General features: G+C 52.4%; 1 protein-coding gene across 1 annotated transcript in view; it reads right to left on the bottom strand.

The window, feature by feature from the left end:
* Nucleotides 1-21,083, bottom strand: part of TBC1D22A (TBC1 domain family member 22A) — a 314,758-nt gene that overhangs the window by 27,739 nt on the left and 265,936 nt on the right. Inside the window, exon 12 of the mRNA XM_082666699.1 lies at nucleotides 6,101-6,196. Coding sequence (XP_082522825.1) covers nucleotides 6,101-6,196 — 96 coding nt within the window. The remainder of the gene's footprint in view (nucleotides 1-6,100; nucleotides 6,197-21,083) is intronic.

Here is a 21,083-nt window from a genome sequence, read left to right as displayed (position 1 = left end):
AGAAACGAAGACCCAACACAGCCAAAAATAAATAAATAAATAAAATTAAAAAAAAAAAAAAAGAGTAGGGTTGGTTCTTCCTTCCTATTAAACTCAGGAGAAGCTACTGAATCTCTTAAGACCCCCCGTGCCTGGATGCCTCTGGTTACTGCTAGGATGTTACAACAACAGTGAGCAGGGCGGCGTGCACACAGCTGCCCTGACCTGGGGGCCTGGCTGCAGGGCTGCCCCTGGCTGGCATCTGGAGCTTGGCTCCTGCGAGCTGGAGCTGTGTCTCCGGGGCCAGCCTGCCAAGCCTGCCTGCACCAGCCACATGGCGCACGCTGAGCACTGGCTGTCCTTCCGGGATCTGGAATTTTGGTGGGCAGAGGATGCCTCCACCACCTGCCCCAGTACCAACCTGGGGTCTGGGCTTCCATCAGCTCCTGGAGGGAGGCGGGCTCTGCGGGGCTCCGGCAGGGAGGACACTTCCTGAGCCATTCATTTACTTTATCGTTGGTTCCTTCACCGCCTTTTATCATAAGCTGACTTATTTTTCCATCTCTCACTTCTTCAGTTAAAGAGTTACTAGGCTTTTTTAAAAAAAAATGTTTTTAAATAATAAAAGGCATTTCGCCCATGAATTTGTTTACAAGCCCAGCACAGGCCACACCCCACGCATTTTTTTTTTCTTCCCTTTGCTGGTCACCAATTATTAGGGCGTTTCGAATATTTTGTGATGGGCCTGATTGAGGTTCACTGATAGAAGGGGACGGAGAACTGCAGATGTGAACTTTACAGACAGTAAAGCGGAGTCTCTGAGGTCCCATGTTTCTCAATTTATTCTATAATTACAGGGTCACTTTCATCTTGACCCATGTATTCTGAAGAGGGCTCTCTAATTTCCAGATGCTTCATTACTCAGGTTTAACTTTACTGTCTAGTTCTAAAGGATTATGCTCAGCAAAGGCAGTCCGTATGATTCCGGTTTTTCAGATTTTGACAATTTTTATGGTCTAGATCAGATGATTAATTTTGTAACTGCTCCACAAACTCTTAAAAGCAAATGCATCTCTGCAGAATCTGAATTCAGATCCTACCCAGAGCTTTTAAGCCGTCAGACCCACAGCAGCCTCGTTTTTTATCCTCATCAAATATTCTGAGCCTCCTCCTGCGGCTGCTCCATTCGATGTCTTTCTGTTTGTAAAGTTTTAGACTCAGGTTTAACCTGCAGACAGAGGGAGACTTTGACAAAGTGAGGCGTGGACCACCGCGTCCAACACCCCAGAGCCTCCTCCAGACACTGTCTAACAGCAGAGGCACCTCTGAGCCGTGGGCCGCGCTGCGGACTGTGGCCGCTTCCCCCTCGAAGTCAACGGGAAGACCGCCAACCTCGCTGTCCCCGAGTCTGCGTGGGCTGCCCACCCGTCCCTCTGGGTTCCACGTGTCTCACACCCTGTGGGCGTGTCCACCTCCCACCCCAGGTCCCGCCCCCACCCCTTAGGGCTCCTCCTCCAGCCTTACGGCCCCGCCTCCTACTGCACCGGGTCGTTCCCACCCCTGGCTCCCCTGCCCTGTTAAGGAAGCCGCCTGGCTCCCTCGTGCCCTCTCACCCACACCCCGACCCCACACGCTCAGCCCCAGCTTCACTAACTTCCTTCCCTTGCAGAGGAGGCCGGTACCTGGTCCGCTCTAGATCCGGGTCCTTGGTTCTAGCTCGCCAACCTGCTCCCGCACCTGGTTTATTACTCCCATCCCTGACCCCTGGCCTCCCAATACACAACGCCCTGCTGTCCCTGCCCAGTCCACCCCCAGCCAGCCCAGCCCCTCGTGCGTGGAAACGGAGTCTCGTGACAGACAGCACAGGGCCCAGCGCAGAGGGAGGGCCTGAGGGGACATCAGAGGGGCCAGGGACATCAGAGCAGACAGAGGCCTCCCGCTGGGCACTGCCCCTGCCTGTCCCCACCTGGTCCCCACCGAGCGGCAACCTGCGATCACAGGAGACAAGGGGAAGGGCCTGCATGAGAGGAGGCCCCAGCTCCAGGGGTGCGGGGCACGGCGGCCACCACTCACACACTGAGCCCCCTCCGTGGACCGGCTGGGGTTTCCAGGCGGGGCCCTACACCCGGCCTCACCCCGGGCTCACAGCCTCTCGGGGCTGGCGGCCACCACGCGTGCACGGGAAGCCGTTTCTCCCCCTGAGGCTCGTCGTTCACCAGCAAATACGCAGCAGCCGATTACCTTCTCAGAAATATTTACAGACCTCTGAGCTCCCGAGGTCCCTGCAGAGAAGGTCCCTGATTGCACTAGAAGCTCCACGCTCTGTTTACCACAATTAATTGCTTTGTCTCCTCTGCAAAACAAAGCACTGTATGCTGCTGCCTCTTTTGCATCATAGGGACTTGGCCTCCTCTAAATCCAGAAGCACGATGACAGCTCCTACGTGGGGAGAAACTTCCATGTCACAAAGCACCTCTGCAGCCACGCTGCGGGTCACCCCCGGGAGGCAGTGGGGTAGGAATGATCCCCCCTGGGTGCTGCCCTCCCCACCAAGCAGCAGGGCCAGGGCGAACCAGGCTCTGCGGGCTGTGAATGAGGACCGGGGGCCCACACAGGGGCTGTCGGATCCCCGATGTCCTGGGACACCAGGACAAACTAAGCAGCTCGGACTTTGGGGGGATAAACTAGAATGATTTTCTAGCATTGCGCGTTACCAACTGTTTTATAAGCTGCCCTTATGAATCAGACAAAGAACCCGGTAAGGCCAGCACCCCCAGCGCACCTGCATCCCCGCCGGAGAGGAGGAACGATCAGGGGCACATGGCAGCTCTGGCTCAGGACCTGAGCCCAGCCCTTCAAAGGCATCTTCAGCCTCGTGCACCCATCCTCTCTGGGCCCCAAGTTCTTACTGTGGGGCACCCCGCAGAGGGGAGGGACCAGGTCAGCATGCCAGCCGCACCGCCAGGGGACACAAGACTGGGCACAGGGGGCTCCTTCCCCCACAGGCCCTACAGAATCTGGTTAGAAAAAGGCAGCCGGGGAGAATCAGACTGCGGGCACTGAGGCTGGGACTGCCGTGGCTGGCGGGGTGGGGACAGGGGGCTGGGGGAAGAGGCCGGCTTCGGACACCCAGGGTGCAGCACCTGCGGGCTGCATTCAGGCAGAGCTGGGGACCCGTCACCTGCAGGACGGACGGCACAAGGTCTGCCCGGGGGACAGCGAATCCTCGGGGAAAAGTACAAGGTCCCTGGGGCACCAGACCTCAGGGCAGGAGTGACCATCCGCTCCGGGAGGCGCCTCCCTCCAACCAGATGACCCGGCGACCCTCCTGGAGTCCACAGAGCTGGGCGCAACCAGACCCCTGGGCTGGGCAGGTCTCAGAAGCCGAAGCACACGAGAAGAGGTGGGACCCCAACTTCACTGAGCTTCTGGGAACTGGACGCAGGAAGCCAAGCCCATGCCCCCCCACCACTCCGCCAAAAGCACCCACAGCGCTGGGCGTGCTGAACGCTAGGAGGACTTTGTCTTCCTCCTGAAGACGCCCCTCAGGAAATGACTGTTCCCACGGAGATGACACAGCAGTGTGCAATTTCACAATTCTGCAGAGAGTGAGGGCCTTTAAAGCCTCTTCCATGGATGTTCCACTGTTGGACTCTCAAGCTGTCTTCCGTGCACACAGAATCATGTTCCTAAAACGCCACAATTGCACACGCAATTGCCCCGTGCCCACCAGGGCGCCAAAGGTGCTTTATTTAATTTGTTTTCTCTTCCTGTTTACTTTCCCATTCAGTTCAATTCCCCACAATGCAGTGTGTTCACAACACGCCCTGCATCCAACCCTGTGACATCCAGGCCTGAGTCCATCCTGAGTTTGGGGGAGAATCAACCTCATGGCTCCTCCGAGGTCTGGCGCACCGGCTGCTGCGCCGCGCTTGTCCCCTGGCCTCGGTGAGCCTCGAGTTAAGAGAGCAGGGCCCTGAGGAGGCCAGCAAAGCGTTCTAACCAGCCGCCCAGTAGCGCCCTCCAGTTACAACAGGGCAGCATCTCTGGCCAGACAGCAACACGAGAGCGAGCGATGGGCAAGGGGCTCGTCTTCACGTCTTCCAAGGCCACCAGGGACGCAGTCACGTCAGGTGGGGCGGCCACACTGCAGAGCCCTGGGCAGCCCTCCACGGGCTCCTGCGCGTGGGGCGGGAAGACAGGAAGGCCAAGCGGGGCGGCCCAGCACCACCACCCACCCGTGGGCACGTCCTCCCACCCAGCTCAGGGACCCTCGCGTCCAGGGCTGCTCCTGGTGGCCCTGGACCCTGGCAGCACCGTCCTTGGTGTGGAGCAGCAGGAAGAAACGCAGGGCAGGACCCTTTGCACGAGGTCACTACCAGCTTCAGGTGCCTGTCCCCAGCTGGGACTCACGCTGGCGGGCCAGGGCCATTTCTCGGGCATGCAAGGCTCAGGGGCCGCCCAGCGTTGGGGGTCACGAGCGGTTCCTGGGACAATGACGAGCCTTGGGCTCAGCGCACTCGCTACACTCTTTCCGAACCACCGCCCCCCACCAGGTGCGGGCCTCGCGAGGGCAGTGATGTCTGGCTGGGGCCTCCCGGAACCGTTTCCCCAACCAGAGAAGCCCCAGCGTAACTGAGGCAGCGACACCTGAGCCACCATCAGCCTGGGGGACTCGGGCACCTGCATCACCTGTCGTCCAGGTGAGAGCTGGCCGGGCGCAGGTGTGGACGCTGGCCCGGGTCACCAGGGAGGCGGGGCCCTTCTCCCTTCCAACCGACGGCCCGGCCGGCCTGCAGGCTCCCCCGCACCTCCATGGACAGCGGGCCCTCAGGGGGCCCCGTCGGCCGCCCGCGGCCATCCCCCCCTCACTCGGCGACGCAGGCCGGTGCCGGGCTCTCTCGGCACCGCCACGTGCCCGACGCAGAGTGACCCGGGGGGCCGCAGGCCTCCCACGAGCGCAAGGGGGCAGGGCAGGAGGCTGCCTTCTCCCCAGTTCACAGACAGCAACCGGAGGTGGGAAGAGGCAGGGTGGGGGGCGAAGGCCGCCCTGGAGCCAGGCTCCCACAGCGCGGCTCCTGCGGGCATGGCCGGGCCCGGCCTGACAGCAAGGGCAGGAGCCGGGATGAGAAAAGGGACCAGGTCTCGCCATCTAGCACCTCGGGGCGGGGCAGGCTGGGCGCTGGGCTCTGCTGGCCCGGACAGAGGCCCTCCCTGTCCACCGTCTCCTGGTGGCCGAGATGGAAAGCGCCTGGGCGCTGCGGCAGGGCTGGGTGGCTTCCCACGGCCCTCGGCGGGTGGAGCAGGGTCCTCAGAGCGTCTGACAAGCATGGGAGCTGAGCGGCCACGGGCCAAGCGAGCTGCCCAGTGTCACCACACTGTGGCCTGGGACAACAGGGCCTCCTTCCCTGTCCCCTCACCTGAAAGATGAGGGGCTCGAGGAGGTGAAGCAGCCAGAGAGTGACCCCCAGACAGTGAGGGGCAGAGCCTGGTTCCTGGTCCCCTCCACTGGTGTCTCCTCACTGCACCCCAGGCAGCCCGCCCTCCCAGGGGTCAACACTGCCCACAGTACCACCGCACAAGGCACGCCTGGGGGTGGGGACGGGGTGGGGGATCGGCCCACCTGGAGCCCCTGGGTCGAGCACAGAGCCTCTGATGGATGGGGGCGGGTGTAAATCTCCCACGGAACCGCTGAGGAAAAACGTGGCTCAGAGAGGCTAGCAACCACCCCTGGGTCACACAGCTACCAAGTGCCGGGCAGCCAGGCCATGCGATCACGCGGCCAAGCCCCTTCCCTAACGCCCCACTCCCCACGGCTGCCACGAGGCTCCCAGGAGGCTCCCAGGAGCCCCCGGGCCATTCTGCTGAGGACACACACCGGCCGGCTCAGGAGGTATCTCCTGGAGTCCATGGCAGCATGTTTAATAAGGCCAGTGTCGGCAGAGCCCAGGCCCCACGTGATCTGTGCCCTCGGCCGTGGAGTCTCAGGCAGCAGGTCAGCGGTGACCTCAGGCAGCCCGTCTCCAAGCTCCTCCACAAATAACCCTGTGAACGAAATCTAATACACCTCTCTCCCAGCAGGAAATCACACTCGGGTTCTTCTGAAAAGGCATTTACTTACTTGAAAATCTCTTTCTTCCAGTATTTCTTTCCTCCATCTCACGAGAAAAGCAGCACACACGTACAGGTGGAAATGCGCGAAGCCCTCAGGTTCCGACTGCAAGAGAGAACAGCCGAGAAGGTCAGCGTGCAGCCCAGACAGGCCGGCCGGGGACACAGAGCGGGGCCGGCCTGCTCGCTTTTTGACTCAAGGCCTCCGCTTCTAATTCTCATCTCATTAAAATAAGGACAACTTTCTCTCTAATCGGGCAGCGGGACACAGCGGATGTGCCCGGCGACCAGGTGCTCGTTTGCTTTCTTGCACGGATGATGGGCAGCAACGATAAAAGGCCAGTCCGAGGGGCCCCCATTCTTGCACCGCGTGAGAAGGGACCCGTTTTCCCCACAGAGGCCGATCACTCAGCCCTGAACGAAAGGCAAGAGCAGAGCAGGCGTCCAGCCCGGGCACCGCCCAGAAACGACGCTGACCAGAAGCGTGGGGCAGCGAGGATGCCGCGTTCCCCCCGAGTGGTCACCTGCACCCCTCCTTGCTGCTCCCCGCGCTGCCGGGACAGACCTGGGAGTGGGCAGGGTGGGGAGAGGCAGACCCAGGGAGATGGGATAGAAGACTACGGAAATCATAAAATCCCAACTTGTTAGTGAGTTGGGACAAGGGGGTGCAGCACAGCTGTGAAAAGAGGTCAGATGCTAGATGGTCTGACGGCTGAGCCAACAAAATAGCTGATGAATGCGGGACTATGGGGTAGGAGACGAAGAGGAACCAAGGATAACACCAACGTCCTTGGCCTGAACAAGCGCAAAGAGGAAGCCGTCGTTTCCTAAGAGGAGGAAAGGTTTGTGGGAAAGGGTGCGGGAGAAAGTGTGTTGATGGGAAGGTTGTGAGTCTGTCCTGTGGACACGCACCTGATAGGCCCCGAGTGGAGCTGTCAGTCAGGCAGTGGGACAGATGAGTCTAGGGCGTGTTACCGAGTCCAAGCTGGCTCTGCTCGCCGCACGACAGGCCAATACATCGGAGACGAGGTGTTGAGGCAGGGAATAGGACTTTATTTGGAAAGCCAGCAGACCGAGATGGCGGACTAGTGTCTTTGTAAAACCATCTTATCGGGGTTTGGATGCCAGTTTCTTTTATAGCACGGAGAGGAGGAGGAGATGAGAAGTAAAGTGAAAGGGCCGTAAGTTTTGCAAATAACCCCTGGAATAATGGCCAGCCTCAGGGAGGGGATGTGTCGATTTCTTCTTTCTTGTAGCCAGCCATCCACAGGTGGAACAGGGTCCGGATGTTTCCCTGAACAAAGGCACTTTGGTTTAACGTTCGGGGGCAGGGTTCCCCAAGGCAGGCCGCTGTGTATAGACAGTATCCTTTTAGTGAACAAAAGCAGCGGAAAACAAAGGTTAAAGTAAAAGAAACAGATGCAACATGTAGTCAGAATTGGCTCTTCCCTGTTACAAGTGCAAGAGGATGGCCCCACGGTCCAGGTCACAAGTTTACACTGAGGGCCTAACGGAACGAGCAGGGAGCTGGGAGGAGTGTGAGGTGCTGCCAGAGGGTCAGGTAACACGAGCCCGGGGAGGTGACTGACCACTGGGTTTAGCCACATGGAGGTCACTGGCAGGTCACACTGCCTGGAGTGTTAGAGGGTGCTGAGGAGAAAAGCCAGAGACGGGAGCGTGCTTCTGCATCCCACTGCCCTGGGCTGGCCGAACTGGCATCGGCATGTTGAGCAGAGCTGCTGCAGTGTGGCGGCATCCTCGCCTTCTGCCTCCTGACTTAACAGCGACCCGACCATTGCTCTGCACCTTACGTGTCGGAGAAGGAAGCTGTCTCACACTAGAACTTTGTGTAGATAACGCGTAGCGGGTTAGGTCGGTGCCCTCCTATTCCTAATTTACTAGAGTTCTTATGGATGGTTACAGAATTTCATCAGATGCTTTTCCTGAATCAACTGAGACAATAAGATTGTTTTCCTTTAATCTGTGAACGTGGTGAATTACATTAGTATCAGAGTTTCTTTAATGTTGAACCAACCTTGCATTCCCTGTAAACTCAATTTGGTCACAGTAAGGTATATTTTTTAATCACAGCTCGGCCCTGTTTGCTGATCTTTCATTTAGGATTTCTGCTCTCACACTTACAGAAAACTGGTCTCTCATGTTCCCTTCTAGAACCATCCTTGTCTACTTTAATCATGAAGATTGTGTTTGTCTCTTTCCTCCTCCTCTTCTCAGAGTCTGTACGAGACCGAGATACCTGTCCTTCGAAAGTTGGCTAGAAATGGGCTGGGCATGAGGTCTTCTTTGTGGAAAGGCTGTATTCCTGATTCAATTTCCATATGATTATAAAACACTTCAGACTTTTTAAAATTTTTGAAAACTTATCTTTTTGTAGGAATTTGCCACCTACAAGGTTGTTCATAATATTCTATTTTTCTTTGAACCTCTGCTGCATTTGCAGCATCTAGACATTTCTTCTAAAATCATTATCCTTCTTGAAATGCAACCTTTAGAAGATCCTCTAATGAGAGGTCTTTGGGCAGTAAACCCTTTCAGCTGTCGTCTAAAAATGTCTTTATTTCATTCTCATTCTTGAAAGATAGAACTGTTGGTTATTACTTTTAAAGATGTTAAAAATGACATCTTTTGGCCTCCACTGTTTAAAGCTATCAATCTGTTTGTCATTCCCTTGTAGGAAATCACACTTTTCTTTCTGGCTGCTTTTGAGATACCTCTTTGTCTTGGATGTTTTGCATTTTCCTTATAATATTTATTCTGCTAGAGGTATCCTGAGAATGGGCTGCTTTCATCAGTTTTGGAAAACTATCATCCATTATCTCCTATCAAACATCCATCTGCCCCCTGCCATTCTCTGCATTTTCTCAGAACCCAGGTTAGGCAGGTGTAAGGTCTTTTCACTCTGCTCTCCATTTCACTTAACCTCTCTTTTTATATGTTCCATCTCTTTGTCTGGGAGAATTATTTTCTTCAAATCTTTCCTCCAGTTTACTAGTCAACTCTTCAACTGTATCACAATTCCTGTTTAACTCACCCATTAAATTTGAGACTTGCTTCTCTTCTCAGACCTGCTTTGTAACTCACAAGTTTCCCTTTCCTCCTCCTTTTTCATCCACTGTGTTCCTTTTTATCACTTTAAACATGTTAAACTTATTTTCTAGCACATCTCAGATCACTTTAAAGTCTGTAGTCTTTGTAGATCTCTTCCTTGCCGTTTGTTTTCTCTGCTGAGTCCTGCTCTTAGTGGCCTGCCTCCTTGTACTTTAGTGATTTTCCCCCTCTTGGAGCTTACGTTTGATGAAATAAAATTATTTTTAAGGCGGGACAAGAAATGTTTTAACATAAAATTCTCTCTGCCAGTCTGGGCCACTACCCCTCTTTAGTGTGCACTGTGCACCTACGCTACCCATGACCCAGACCTCCCAAAGGACACAGGCATGCCTGCTCCGTCACAGACAGCAATTTTCTCCTGGCACCAGCAAGGGAACTCCTTAGGAGATAACGTTTCTTAATCCTGTAAGGGGTCAGGATGACCTACTACTCGCCTTGTGCGTGCAGATCTGGACTATGTAAACTGTCAATACGTCCTTTGATGGAGTATTACTCCTTCTCTCGAAAATGTATACAACTATGCTTTAACTTCTAACTGGAGGAACAGTCCTCAGAGCTTCTGAAAGACTGTCTCCCAGGTTATTATCCTCGGGTTGGCTCGAATAAAATTCTCCATTTCTTTCTTAGATTGACTATTAATTTTGCGTCGACACGTTCCTTGGAACTTTTATCTGTTGGAATTCTTTGAGGCGTGTATCAAAAATGGTTTTCTTTCGGGAAGAACAACTTTGTGCTTGCTTCTGCCAGAGCCTAAGGGCACTATTATCCCGTCTGCTTTCAACTAAATTTTCAGCTTGAAATTCTGTAAGACAAGTAACATGAATCGGGACTCCAAACTCATGTGAATGCAGGACTGTGGTCAGATGTTCCGAAGGGAGGTGTTTTCCTTCCTTTTCCCTTAACTTCCATGGCCAAGGCCAAGAAAGGCGAACAGCAGCCCCTGTTCAGTCCCTGGACAGGCTCCAGGTTTGTCTCCTGCCTGAGGCTCATTGCAACCAGGCAGAAGGCCCTGGCAATTAACTGGCAGGTGCCCCTGGGGGAGGCCTGCTTGGATGTTGCTCCCTTATCTCTCTCCATTTACATTTTCTCCAGATTTCCCCTATACCATAGTCTCTCTTCCTTTGCAGTTACGTTTTTGAGGAACACACCAGCAGCCCTCCCTGTATCCTGTGATGGAGGGGGCTCTTAATTTGCTTAACAACCTTTATTTAACCGGGGAGCGCAGAGGTCAGCCTCAGGCCAGCCCTGCGACCCATCCTCACTGGGAATTCAGGAGGTCAGGCTGTGAATCCTGCGTCCCCATGATGTACCCCCAGCTGGCGAGCGGAGTGCAGTATAAGCCACGCGATCACAGGAACACAGCATTCGGGGAAAATGGAGTTTTACAGCTTCGCTTAAGTGGATTATTTGTCTTCGATGACTTGGTAAATTATATTAAAATAGCAATTTAATAAATAAAACATTCATATCCTAATGGAAACTGGGCTTCTGCTTTAATGAAGCTTAACCTGGACAATAAACGTCGCCATCGCTGCCCGGATGAGATGAGCCTAGGAGGCAGGCTCTCCGCGGCGGACGCCCGCACATCGCAGGGCCTGCCACCCGTGCCCACTCGGGATGGGGGCCTCCATCGTCTTTGGGATCTGACACGTGCAATCGGGACCTTCCCGACTGGTGCAGAATCAGCCACGTGGACCCGCCGTTTCCAAACAAACCCAGGGAGGAGCCGGCGAGCACACAGAGAGCTCTCCAAGGGAAGAGGATGTGCCTTCGGGAAGCCCCCTGGGCAGCGGCCACTGCTGGATGACCACGGCGCCGACCCCCGGGAAGCACAGCGCTGCGGCCATTTCAGAGCAGGCTCTAGGGAGGTGCCTGGCCCTCCAGTCCAGGCCTTCCAGCCGCCACCGCACAGGGCCCAGGCTGCAAATCCTTATCTCCCATCTCCCCAGGCTCCAGACGACTTGGGAGGGAAAGGAGGCCAGAGAGCTGGAAAGGCCACTCAGCGGTACACCAGGACAACAAGCAGGCCTTCTGCCTTCGTGGCAGCCCATCACCTCTGAAGAACAAGCCTGTTAGCAGAGTCTCCTCCTAAAAAGCTCACCCTCGGGGTTCTGAGGCTGGGGACTCTGGGGGTCAAAGAGAAACACCGGTCCTATAACAAACGCCCTTTTTAAAAAATCATCAATCTCTCTAGCTGAGGAAAAGACAATTCACATTAGACCCCAGATGCACTTGAAAATGACCATCTAAAAGCCCCAATCCCATTCCAGTCGGATCAGACATCTGAAATCTCAGGTCTTAAGATTTTTATTACCTCCAATCAACTGTGTCTAGCAAACCAGACAGCAAACCCAATCCCCGCTCCAAAGAGAAGGCAGCAGGATGATGGATGCCCACGTCACTGCAGGGGACCCCCGGCACTCAGAGCCCCTCCCTGGGCAGACGGAGGAGAGGAAAGGACACCCTGACAGGCCAGGACTGCAGGCAGGTGGGCAGCCTTTGGGTGTGTGGGGCCCATCCCTGTAGGATGTTCCCTGGGGGAGAGGTGGAAGCACCCAAGAATGCATCACACCAAATAAGTGCAAGACAGCCGTGGGAGAGACGCTCAAGTTCTCTGAAAGACATCAAAGGAAACCTAATAAACAGGAAGATGCACCGGGTTAATGGACAAAACTTTCAAACCTGAAAAGATGTCAACTGCCTTCCATTGTAATTTATAAATCAATGTATTTCTAATAAAAATTCCAACCATGATTTTTGTGGAACATGAAGCATATTCGAAGGTTGATGTTGAAGAGCAAAGGGCCAAGAATAGCAAGACAACCCCACAGATGGCCAGATAAGGGGAAGATCTACCTCCACTCCCAAGACGTTCTGTGAGACTGATGAAGACCATGTGATCTGGGCCTAGGACAGGTGGGCCAGGCGAGCAGAGACCCCAGGCACGGGCCCGTGGTAATGTGGGTATTTGTCTTTGGCAGACAGGGTAGGCGGACCAGCTGGGGAAGGATGGATTATTTGATAAATGATACTGAAATAACTGGCTATCCATATGGAGAAAGTAAAATTAGGTCCCTACCTCATGCCACACATATGCCCCAATTCAAGGTGGATTACAAAGCAACCTGCAAGGCAAAACCTTAAGAGCGCAGGCATCAATTTTTAAAAAAATCAGTAAATCTGACAACACAAAAATTTAAAACTTATGTTTGACAAAGGCACTATAATTAAGGTAAAGGTATAAGGCACAGACTAGCAAAGGATATCTGCAGTGCATATATGACTGACAAAGGACTGTATCCAGTATCCGGTATGTGTGTGTGTGTGTGTATACATACACACACACACACACTTTTTTTTTTTTTTTTTTTTTTTGCGGTACGCGGGCCTCTCACTGCCGTGGCCTCTCCCGTTGCGGAGCACAGGCTCCGGACGCGCAGGCTCAGCGGCCATGGCTCACGGGCCCAGCCGCTCCGCGGCATGTGGGATCTTCCCAGACTGCGGCACGAACCCGTGTCCCCTGCATCGGCAAGCGGACTCTCAAGCACTGCGCCACCAGGGAAGCCCACACACATATTTTTTAATCCTCCTAAGAATCAATAAGAAAAAGACAAACTACCTAATTAAAAAAATGGGCCAAGGATGTGAACAGACCTCAAGTGGTCAGTAAAAATAGGAAAAGCTGCTTATACTCACTGGTAATCAGGGATGTGCAGAGCAAGGCAGGTAAAAGAAAGATGTCAGTTCTTGTTTTTCAAACGGGCAAAGCCTAGAAATTGGGAGGACTGCAGAGTATAGGAGAGGATGTGGGCATGCCGGGCGGAGCGGTGGGGGGATGCACCTGCTGTGAAGAGCCTGGTAATATCTAGATGTTTGCATCCTGTAACCCAGAAAAGGCCTGTCCTAAACAGAGCATCTCCTACACCAGGGTATAAGGAGACACACACAAGAACGTTAGGATTGAGCGCTGTTTGTAACTGCAAAAAACTTAGAAACAGCTCACGCCTTTCAACAGGAGATTGGATAAATTATAACATATTCATACAGTGCGAAACTATAAAGAGTGAAAATAAATGAAAGACAGCTACACCCATCAACATGAAAAAGCATTAAAATATAAAGCTGAACACAAGAAGCAGGTCACAGAAGAATACTTAAGTGTGACGCCGTTTACAGAAAGTTTCAGAATATCATCAAGATCATAACTATTGTTTATAGATATATATGTATGTGGTGAAGATGAAAAAAAAGCATGTTTAGAAATCATAAAAACCAATTTCAATGTAGTGGTCACCTCTGGAGAATAAGGAAGGAAGCTTCAATGACAAATGTGAAATTTAATTTTTAAATAAGTAATAAATTATCTGAAACAAAAATGAAGAACGAACTGTCAGATTTGACAGAGCTGTGTAGTAAGTACACAGGCATTCACTGGATTATTAGCTACACTTTCTGTATACTTAAGACTTTTTAAAATTTAGATAACTAATAAGGACCTACTTACTGTACAGCACAGGGAACTCTACTCAGTACTTTGAAATGACCTATATGGGAAAAGAATCTAAAAGAGTGGATATGTGTATATGTGTAACTGATTCACTTTGCTGTACAGCAGAAACTAACAACATTTTAAATCAACTATACTCCAATAAAGTTTTTTTTTTTTAAAAGAGGCTTTTTATAATTGAAATAAAAGAAACAGACTGGGGACTAAATTGCAATGCTCTTTTCTGGGGTCACTGGGTGAGGGACCACTAATTCCTGTGGCTCCAGCCCAGCCTGGGGCACCTGTCTGGCCCCAGCCACCTCGCTGTCACTCAGACTGTGGCCTCAGGTGGATTCTGACCTCCATGACCTTGGGCAACCCCTGCTCATGTCTCCTCCCAGGGCCACAGGCACAGGGGGCGGGGGGCAGCCCCTAACTGCCCTCCGTCTTCCCTTTGACCTTCCTTCTGAGACTCTTTCCCCTGCCCTTAAACCAGCGGGGCTGTTGGCATGTTTACACTCTTACAGAGAAGGCTTGATTTTTGACAGAAGCTCAGAGGATGAGAACTTAATGCAGAAGAGCTGTCCCCGGGGGCAACCCGGCCTCTCCCCTCTCCTCCAGCTGCTGGCCAGAGGCAGAAGATAAACCCGGGCGCTCCTAACATGAGTTTTCTTCAAACTGCATGTCAGGTTCCACAGTGGATCTAGTTTTGCTTATAAAATGACAAAACGAAAGTTTGAAATGACTACACGATTAACTAAATGCAAATGACTTACATGTGGAGTACACTTTTCAAAACGCAGGCAATCGGGCAAAGAAACAGCTTTCCTTCTGTCTTTTATAGAGAAACTGTGATAAAAGGAACAACTGTTCACCTTTAATCCCATCATTAAACTTTGCTTATAATTTTTGGCACTGAAATAAAACCGAATGGCCTTCTGGCACAGGAGGCTTTCCTGTGTACATGTATTTATGTAGATGGATTTCCGAGGCCATTCAAACGACAGGAATTGTTTCCCATTCTTTGTGCGGATCCGAGTGCACCAACTTCAGCTGTGCAAGCAAAATCTTTGCTATGATTTCCTTTGAAATATTCATCACCAGGCCAGTGCATTACACAATTACCTACCAGGAATGCAGAGCACGGCCATCTTAAAATTCACGCCAACACCCTCATGTTTGGGGCCCGGGCTGCTAATGGGACTGTAAATCACATTTCATCACGGAGCCAGATCCTGAGGCATGAGTGAGCTGGTGCTCGTCCAGCGGCCTCAGAGCGACTGATCTATTAGCTCTCGCCAGATCATTCAGGCATGTGTCTGTCCACGTCTGAGAACACTCCGAATGGCTACATGACAAAGGTCACGGCCAGTCCACTTCATTCCGGGAGTCACTGGTTGGGAGCTCATCCAACAGGGAGGGCTGGTCTGGGAAAGGGAGACCACCTGCTGTCGCTCTGATGTGTCAGCAATTCCCAACTGAAGTGAACATTCTAAAGCCGGAAAAAGCATAAGGTAACGAAGAATACTGAAATATTCTTTTACATTCCTAATAACTGTTTATTCCTTTGCTGATGATGTATCAGGGTTCTCTGGAAAAACAGCACCAAAAGGATGTGTGTGTGTTGGGACAACAGGACACACACATTTATATATATACATATATATGTGTATACACACACACACACACACACACACACACACATGCATAAAGAGACTGACTACAGAAGCTTGGAGAAGCCCAGCAGGCTGCAGGCCCAGGGAAGAGCTGTGCTGCAGCTGAACTGCAAAGGCCTCCTGGAGGCAGAACTGCTTCTTGCTCAGGGGAGGCTGGCCTTTGTTTCATTCAGGCCTTCAGCTGATTAGACGAGGCCCACCCATGTGACGGAGGGCAATCTGCTTTATTCAGAGTCCACCAATGTAAATGTTAATCTCATCCAGCAACACCTTCGCAGAAACATCCAGAATAATATCTGACCAAATAGCTGGGTATTGCGGCCCAGCCTGCTTGACACACAATTAACCATCACCCAGATCACGGTCCATCTTCAATTCTGAAAGGGACTCTACAGTGCTGTGTTGCTAGGTCCTTTTAACTGACGAACGACTGGTTTAGGTATTCAATTAATCAACAACAGAAACAACAAGCTCCTACGGCTCACAGAGCCATAAGGGAGAAGTTGATCCTTAAATGCAGACAAGGCACATCAGCGAAAACCAGTTAAGAGCCAAACAAACAATGGCTTTGATTTAAATACGCTGGCACAGGCCTCAGGACAGACACACATTCCCCCAGCACGTGCGCCTGGAGCAGACTGTGTGCCACTCGGCCCCCCCCGGAGCACGGGCCGCTCGTCACCTCCAAGAGACATCAGGCGAGGGGGTGCTCACACCACAAGTTCACAAGTGCTGCGTTGCCTGCACATGCCTGGCTCCTTTATGGATGAAATCAAAGGCATCCTTTGAATGCTGCTCTGTCAAAACTTCGTGAATTATACAAGCTCTGGAGAACTGCGGGGGCCAGAGCCAGCACCACATTGTCACTGACCTCAGCTGTCCTTCTTACGGCCCCTCCCATTTCCCAAATTTAAACACTGCATCCCTGATGGCCTGGCATCTTTGTGAGACCATGAATCACGGTCTGGACTATGGGCACCCCCTTACAGGCATTTTTGCTACCCTGTCCAACCTGATAATCCCTACTGTTGTTTAAAGTTTGTCAAGGATGTTCCTGGCAAATTAAAAGGAAGAAGATCCTGCTGTAGGTCCCGATTATTTTTTCCTTGAAGTAAGAAATGACATCTCACCAGTTAATAACTCAAAGCTTCAGTTCTCTCTGTAGACCAGACTGAGCCAAGAGAGCAGAAAGGGCAGAGTGAGCTGCAGCTCTCGGTGAACAAGCCCATTGTCTGTCCACAGCCCTGTGAGGACAGGCAGGCCTGCACACATGCCCGTCCACAGGCTGGTACCGGGAGAGCTCCAGTGGCACACCCTGCCTGTGTGGCGAGCGTGTGCTCAGGAGCTGGGTCCCCCCCTCACCACCCCCATCTCCGCTGCAGCTCCGGCCCTGGCCTCCTCCCCGACTCTCTCCTGAGGCTCCTCCTCCAAAGGCCCCTGCCTCTGCCCGCACCTCCCCGGCTGCCTCCCCTGCGGCCTCTCTTGGCTGACTTGGAGGGCTGTGCAGCCTCCCTCCTGTGCTCAGTGCCATGTCCCCACGGTACACCAGGACACGCGTGTGCAGCCCGCTCCTGTACCCCCGCCCTCTGCGCAGACACCGGCCCACAGGGACCCCTCTGCCCTCCTGGAGAGGGCAGCTGACCTGGTCCCAGCTCCCGTGCTGCCTCGGCTGCCAAGTGCTCGTCTAGGAGCGCAGAGCGCGTGTCTACTCTCGGGGCGAGCTCCGGGAAGGCCAGGGTGACGTGTCTAGGTGCACAGCGCAAAGCCCTGTGCCCGGACAGGGTCAGAGAATGAGGTCGACACCCCGCTGCGTATCTCATGGTGAGCACGAGTGTGAAACTTGTTTAAAGACGGACAGACAGCTTAGCTCCAAACAAACCTCAGTCTCCTCGATGGAAAGGGAGGGCTGAGCCAGACACCTTCTCAGGCCTCGGACGGCGGGACAGGCTCCAGGGTTTGCACTGCGAGTGTGGGACCCCGAGGGGGCGAGGGCCACGAGTCCACTCCCAGAAGGGTCGTTTCTGGATGCCTGCCTCTGTCCACTCGCCCACACGGCCATCAGCCTCACGAGAGGTTCTCTGTAAAGCCTCACTCTGGTAGTAAACGAACGAGGAGGATTCTGAGAGCAGAGGAACTCGTGGCCTGTAGAGGCCCCTGCAGGCCCCGTGTCTGCCTGGACGGGGGAAAGATCACTCATTTGCTACAACAAAGCAACAAAGGACACTGACTTGAGCCAAGATGTTAGCTTTTCCATCTCCTTGACTGGCGTTCCCCAAAGTTACTCAGCCAGGGGAGTACGCGGGAGGCAGACGGTGGTGGTGGAGGTTCACGGGGGCCACGCACACCCTCCACCGATGATACTGTCTGAAACGAGAGGGCGCGAGCTTGGCTGGTCCCCAGACACCCCCGGCTGACGTGGAGCTCCCCGCGGGCCTCCCATCACCTGTGCCCTTCATGCCAGCTCAGGGCTTGGCATCAGACGTGCCTTGGAGCCCGTCGGGTGGATGAGGCTGACTCAGATGGACCAACAGATGTCCACTCTCAGCGTGAAGCAGAAGCAGAATCTCAATCTCTTGGTCACGGGCCTGGACCCTTCATTCTTAACCAGCTCCCAAGAGGCTGTCACACAAAGTGAAATCCGAGAACCACTCGGGTTGTGAGCTTCTGGGGACGAGGACCTGCCTTCCCTCTGCCTGGGTCTCCCCCAGCAGCTCGCGCACTGTTTCCACGCACAGCCGGTATTTGGAAAATGATCAAAATACCGAGTGAATGAATGTCAAGTCCCAAGTTACGGACTAAGCTCGTTGCCTCCCGATGAGTGAACATCCTCAGACCACCAACCTTGAGTCAAGATTTATATCAGCCCCCTTGTAAATAAGGCTGTGACTAGGACTGTTATTGCTTTGAAACTAATTTGAACAAAAAGAATCCACATTCGCCTAATAGCCATTCTCTAGGGAATGCCCAGATTTAGCAGAAAACATTGACAACAGAGAAAAGAATTTCCTGTGAGCTAAAACAAGGAAAATTACACAGACACCGCGCAAACTAAGAAATGAGAAAGAGTCTGACACGATGCGACTGTCCCCGTGTCGTGTCCAGTGGTCCCGCCGCCATGACTACAGGACCACTCTACATCCTTTCAGGGCTTGTTCCTTCCAAACTCCCTCCCCCAGGCCAGGCCTTCAGAGTGGTTTCTAAAAACATTTTATAATAAGACTTTTCAAAAACTCCCCAAACTAGAAAGCACAGAATAAAGGAGCCCATGTACCCATTCTTCAGGGTCCACAACGATCACATGTGGCCAAACCTGTTTCACCTCCTACCCAATCCCCACGCCGCCCACATGCTGTGGGAATACTCTAAGGAAATCCCCGTCATCACAAGTCATCCATGAAAAGCATGTCACCTGTTCCGTGGGTGTTTCCCACTCGGGCTCCGGCTGGCGAGTGGCACCTGTGTCCCCTTCCCCAGGATGTCCTGTGAGCTTGGGCTTAGACCCTGAAGCTGGGGCGGAGTCGGATGCAGTTCTGTTTTGCGGGAACTGATGGAGCAGCGCACCCTTCATGCTTCCCATCAGGCTCGTGGCTTCTGCGTCTCTCCTTCACGACACTATGACTGATTAGCGGGTCCAGGTTTTGCCAGACGGATCCATGCGTTAGAAAGTTCCCTGCCAGCCACCTCTGAAGATTTTCAACGCCACTGGGGAGAGTCCTTAAGCTGTTATACGATTAGGGTGACAATGTGATTCCTTCCTTCCCTCTGCATTTATATCCGCTTTTTTTCTGTAAGGAATAACTTCTCCTCAAAAACTATCTGATTGCCAGAAGAGCACAATACTTGCTTGAATCGTTCCTTTTGTTTATCAGGTGATGCTGAGCTGGTGAGGGTTTAATTTAGAAATCACGATGAATTCATAGTAAATTAACATATTTGGTTTATTTTAATCCACTGCCTTCATAATTCTTCCTGATGTTCAATTTTCCCCTTTCTGACCCCTTTAAATTGGGCTTCTGACGTGACCCCAGAAGCCTCTAAGAGGCCCCTTGCTTTCTTTATGATGAGGTGCTCCAGAGTCATCTGGAACATTTCCTGCCCTAGACCTGGGACTGCGCCTTCTCCTAAGGAGCCCTGGTTCCTTTCACGGGAAATGGTGGAGACTCCACAGGTGCTCATTTACACCGGGCTGATCACTGGACCCAATACTTTTCAGTGGAGGAAGCTAGAAGATGTGGTTTTATTTCTTTTAAGGAGAAGAGAATACATCGCAGGTTCACACTGAGCCTTAAATCATATTTAAGATTATAGCGTTTTTCCTTCTTTGATTTTATGCTTGATTCTCTTTTAGGTTAAAAATCTTAGTTCCTGTAACATTATCATAACTACTATTTGCTTTACCTAATGTATGTATTTATGTGTAACGTGTGTATATTAACAATAGTTTCAAGATAGCACTAATGTTATTACTGACAATGTGATTACTGAGTAGAGTTCTAAAATTTTTTTGCAATACTTTTTGTGCTTGAAATATATGCTACTGGGACTGTGCACGCAAGTTGCTCAGGAGTCCATTCAAAGCAATTTTGCCCTGTGTGATTAGGCCACCAACTCAATATAGAGTTAGGCTCATGTTTTACCTGTTAATTCTGTGCTTGCTTTTCAAGGCCCACTTGCTTAGGTTTAGTTTGGTTTTACACTTATGAAAAGCAACACATGATTCCACAGTAAAAACCTCAAACAGGGTGCATTTGGAGAAGTCGGGCTGCATGCCTGTCTCTCCACACCACCCATCCTCCCCACGAAGACCACACCTCTTCCACTAGGTTCTGGTTTACCCTTTCACTGACTTTTGTTTATAATATAAGTAAACATGTGTGCACTCAGGAAAAGGTGTGTGTGTGTCTGTCCGTCCGTGTGTGTCTGCGTGTCTGCTCATACACTCCCAACCAACAAGTGAGGGCACCCACGCATGCTGTCTGTGCCTTGCCCCTCCCAGCAAACAGTACAGCCAAGACGCCCCCAGCCACGCGTAGAAAGCCCCCTCAGCCCTCCTCACCCCTGTGGGGTGCACCAACCCCTGGGAGTGTCAGTTTAGTCAGCCAACCCTGTGCTGACACACATCTGTGGGGCTTCGGGCCTTTCACCGTTACAAACAGTGCTACAAAGGATAGGCCCTGTGGAAATGGCATTTTCTATTTTCTCCAGCTTAACTTTCGGATGGCTCCTGGGCCAACAGGGAAGAGCCTGTGTTGTTGGCAAGAGAACAACAAATAGCCCTTGTATGCATCCTTCCTGGGCCCTGCTTTCGACCCGCTGCAGCTCTGTCCTCACCTCACCACTGGCTGCCCACCTTTCTTACCAGCTTACGGGTCAGTCACTACCGGCTGACGGCTCACCTTCGGTGGGCGCTGGATAACCAATATCGCTGCATGTATACTAGCGGTACAGAGGGACAAGGGCCTACACTGTTGTTTTCTCATTGAACCTTTTGCCGAGATAACTGGAGATCCACGTTCAGTTGCAAGAAATAATACAAAGAGACCCCATGTTTCCCCTACACAGTTAGGGGCTACCCTTCTAATCTGCAAGAAAAGGAACACTGATCGACCCCCTGGCCTGGACCCCGTGCGGCTCACACAGCTGACGGCACGAGCTCAATGGACACATCACGGTCATCAGATATTCCACACGGGCTACTGAGC

The sequence above is a fragment of the Grampus griseus genome, assembly GCF_964374135.1.
Source record: "Grampus griseus genome assembly, chromosome: 11".
Classification (NCBI taxonomy): Eukaryota; Metazoa; Chordata; class Mammalia; order Artiodactyla; family Delphinidae; genus Grampus; species Grampus griseus.
The sequence above is the reverse complement of the archived record's forward strand: the minus strand, read 5'-3'. Positions and strand labels throughout refer to the sequence as shown.